The sequence below is a fragment of the Atta colombica genome, unplaced genomic scaffold, assembly GCF_001594045.1.
Source record: "Atta colombica isolate Treedump-2 unplaced genomic scaffold, Acol1.0 scaffold7, whole genome shotgun sequence".
NCBI classification, from domain to species: domain Eukaryota; kingdom Metazoa; phylum Arthropoda; class Insecta; order Hymenoptera; family Formicidae; genus Atta; species Atta colombica.
The window spans coordinates 1,831,135-1,835,281 of record NW_017259561.1 but is presented as its reverse complement, the minus strand read 5'-3'; the positions used below and the strand labels follow the sequence as shown (position 1 = coordinate 1,835,281).

At 40.4% G+C, this 4,147-nt stretch overlaps 1 protein-coding gene across 1 annotated transcript in view; it reads right to left on the bottom strand.

Moving 5' to 3' along the window:
- Positions 1–290: 290 nt before the first annotated feature.
- LOC108692355 (polycomb group protein Psc-like) overlaps positions 291–4,147 on the bottom strand; it is a 14,655-nt gene continuing 10,798 nt past the window's right edge. The window contains exon 4 of the mRNA XM_018200573.1: positions 291–2,144. Within this exon, the coding sequence (XP_018056062.1) occupies positions 312–2,144 (1,833 nt within the window). The 3' untranslated portion in view covers positions 291–311. The remainder of the gene's footprint in view (positions 2,145–4,147) is intronic.

Here is a 4,147-nt window from a genome sequence, read left to right as displayed (position 1 = left end):
GTGTAGATTTTTACATTGTTCTGGACTTTATAAAAATCTGAAAAAATTCTTATATATTTGTGAAAGTTTTAACAACGAGCTTTTACTATCGCATAGTATAATAGAAGTTGGAATGTTTTTTACTTATATTTTTTATAAATTTAAATTAATCTATCAGAATTCGCAATCAAATAATTGACTGTGTCTTTAAAATCCGTTGGAGAACTAAACTAACAATCGAAATGTGATTTTTATATTATAAGGAAATAATAAAAGAAAGAGGGGCAAGGAATAAAGGATAAGTTATATTAGCGATAAAAGACACGCGTTTATTATGGCTTCTGGACGATATTATAGTAATTGCGTTGAAGTAACTTTTGATTACGATATTGGGAGACCACGACTTGGGGATTTGGGATGTGACGGACACCGAGGTTAGGCTTGCTTTTCATACCAAAACCGGAGATGCGATGATGCGGCTGTGGTATGCGCAAAGCGACTTTAGCGGCGGCGTTTACGTTTGCGGAAGCTAGCGATTCTACCGGCGTATTCTTTTCGGTACTACTCATACGTGACACTGCGACATCCGAAAGAGTCTTTAGATTCGATTCTTGCTGTCCTTTGCCGCGTTGTTGTTCCAGTTCCTTGGATTTACGGACGACCGTGCCAACGGTGCTGCTGGTTGTGGATCGCGCTGATAGTTTCGACAACGGTGGTAAAGAGGAAGATGAGGAAGAGGTGAGAGAAGATGAGGAGGAGGACGAGAAAGATGGAAGATGATTGCCGCCGGGTAACGTAGCAGACAAATCGAGAACGTTGTCGTTGTCATTATTGTTGACAATGGTACCGCCGCTGCTGAGATCTAATGGCGTTTCATATTTGGAAGTAATATTCGACACTATTACGCTGGTCGCGGCAAAACTGGATGATTTCGCGACGCGTATAGGCGTCAATGGTGGTGGTTCCTTCATCTTCGGCATGACAGGCACAGTCACGGGCGCGGTAGGCATGGGTGTGGCGACGGTAACAGCAGCGGCGGCGGAAGTAAGAACGGACGCTGGCGTCTTTATGACAGACGGCGTTAATTCTTCCTTCTTGGAGATAATAGTCTTGAGAGCATCACGCATCTTCTTCTCCGCCAGCAAACTTCGCACGCGGTTCGCCTTGTTTTCGCGCAACTGCTTCTCTAGCTTGTCATGGTTCAAATTGTCCACCTTGTCGGTGCCACTTTGTGTTCGTTGTTTCGCCATTCTGTCACCGCTGGCTTCGTTAACAGCTATCAGGCCCAGTCGCCGCAGAATCTCCTCATCTTTCTTCGGACTTTCCGATTCGTCATTGTTCTCCGATGTTTTCGTTCGTTCCGACATCTCCTTATTAATCTTTTTTGCCTTGGAACACTCCTTGAACTTAGTTTCTTCATTTTGATTGTTTATGTTCTGCGCGATATGCACGACCTCATCAGGAATACTGTCGATGATATCCTCGATCGTTTCTTCCGTCTCTATTACGACACATTCTTTGGTTTCCTCTCGAGCTACTGGACTCGTCGGCGATCGCTGCTGCACTGCAATCGCTTTGAGCTTGTCACGTCTAACTGCTCGCATCTGTAACAGTTTCTCCTTCGTTTGACTACTTGCACCACCTCCGCTCCCACCCCCTCCACCGCCTGTCGCCCCGGAAGTAATCCTCGGAGGACGCGGCGTCAGGCGGACCTTAAGCTTCAAGAGATCCTCGCGTGGCACTGTGGTGATCTCCGCGATCACTCGCTTGTGTCGTTTGTGCCGCTTCCGATGTTCCAATCTTGCCATATCCTTGTTCTTTGTTTTCTCTAACGATCGATGACGATTGCTTGTCGACAGTTCGATGGTTGATGGAGGATCCGGGGTACGCATAACAGGAGTCACTTCACAACGTGGTTTTTTCGTTTTTATCTCTTTGTCACGAACATTGACATTTGTTTCGAGAGCACGAGATGGCTCTATGTTACGAACTTCCTCTTCGTGCTCACGATTGGGCTTGGGACTGGGTGGTGGGGTCGGTGGTCGCTGTATATTTTCCATCGCTGGAACATCCTTGGTCACATCGTCCTTGTACGTGGGAACTTTCGAGATTGAAACCTGCCCTTCCTTTCGTAACACCCGGTAAAATAGCTTCATTGGCGCATCCTGCAACAGATGGAATCATCGCGCCGCCTTTCATAACGTCTGCACCGGGCAGCCCAACCGAGTAGATTCGGTTATAACAAATACCAAAATTTATAACTATTGCTACTTGGTAAGTTTATTTATTTTATTACTATCAACTTTACAAAAAAACTGCAAAAGACGAAAATTATTTATTTTCTTTTCGCTTAAAACTACGAATTTTTTCAGTATTTTTTATCAACTTTTTATTTACTTCATTTTCTTATTTTTACCAACATGAGAAAATACGATATTAAAAAATTCTGAAAAAATTCTAAAAGAATTCTTAGAGAAAAAAATAAATAATTTTTTTCTCTTGCAGTTTTTTTTTATTAGACTTCTCGAGAATACTTTTCTGCTCAAGTTAGAAGATAATACTTTTGAATAAATCGACAGTTTAACGAACGTGAACGACAAAATATCGAAATATTACCGCTAAAAATGGCACGCATTGTAATATCAATAGCAATGAAATGTTTTTTGTAATTGCTCTTTAATAAATAAAATTTATAAAGTTATTTATAAAGCTAAAGTTAATTAAAATGTAATGAATAAGTTTCCTTAACATTAATCCTTAAGTACTAATGAAAAATTACGCATGAGTATGTGTTAACAAATATTCAACATTTGCCTCTTTCAGACTTGAGATTAAGAATATACAAATAGGTTATTTTTGCAAATGTATTAGATGTACAACTTTGCTTCCGCCGTTTTTTTTCCGAAATTCAAGGCTTTATTGTAAAAAACTGGTTATACATTTATGATTCAAAGTATTATCCATCGCTGGCCACTACTTTCTCCCATCTTTCGGGTAGCGTACGAATCCCGCGTCGAAAAAACTGGTCATCTTTTGAGGTCGAGCATTGTCATGCTGCAAAATCTTTATCGAGTCTCTCGTTGTATTGCGGCCGTTTGTCAATGCTCGGCTCAAACGCATCAATTGCGTTCGATATCGATCACCTGTGATTGTTTCAGTCGGTTTTAACAGTTCATAATACACTACGCCGAGCTGGTTCCATCAAATACAGAGCATGACTTTGGAGCCGTGAATATTCGATTTGGCCGTCGACGTGGAAGCATAGCCGGGAACTCCCCATGATTTTCTGCGTTTGGGATTATCGTAATGAACCCATTTTTCGTCCCCAGTCACAATGCGATGCAGAAATCCCTTCCGTCTTTGCCTTTCAAGCAACTGTTCACAAGCAAACAAACGCAAACAACATCTCTCGGCTTCAATTACGGCACCCAATTTCCTTGCTTCTGAATCATTCCCATGGCTTTGAGGCGTTTTGAAATGGCTTGTTGAGTCACTCCCAATGATCGTGCCAATTCTTCTTGATTTTGACATGAGTCTTGCTCAAGTAATGCCTCCAATTCTGCATCTTCGAAAACCTTCTCTCTTCCACCGCTATGCCGGTCTTCGACGTCAAAATCACCGTTCTTGAAACGTTGAAACCACTCACGACACGTTCTTTCACTAATAGCGGCCTCACCATAAGTATTTGAGAGCATTCGATGAGCCTCAGTCGCAGATTTCTTCATATTGAAGCAAAAAATTAAAACCTCCCGCAAATGACGAGAATTTGACTCGTAAACTGACATTTTCAATCGAGAATAATTTTATGATGCAGACACAAATCGACTAATGTTTCTATGGGGTTAAGTTGACAGATGCCCAAGTTTATTGTATGACGTCTATTTATTTCCACCACGACCACCACTTACCACTAAAGCCATCTAGGCGGAAGCAAAGTTGTACACCTAATATTTATACTTAAAACATAATTGCAATGAATATATGAATATATATAATTGCAATGAAACATTGCATAAGTTATTTTGAATATTTATTAAAGTACTTATTAAAAAAATTAGATTGTTATCATTCCTTAAATTTTAATTTATAACAAAAATAGTAACAAATAAAATAAATAAACTGCGTTCTAATAAAAATGTATTGTTGAATAAAAACGAAATGCTTTTTT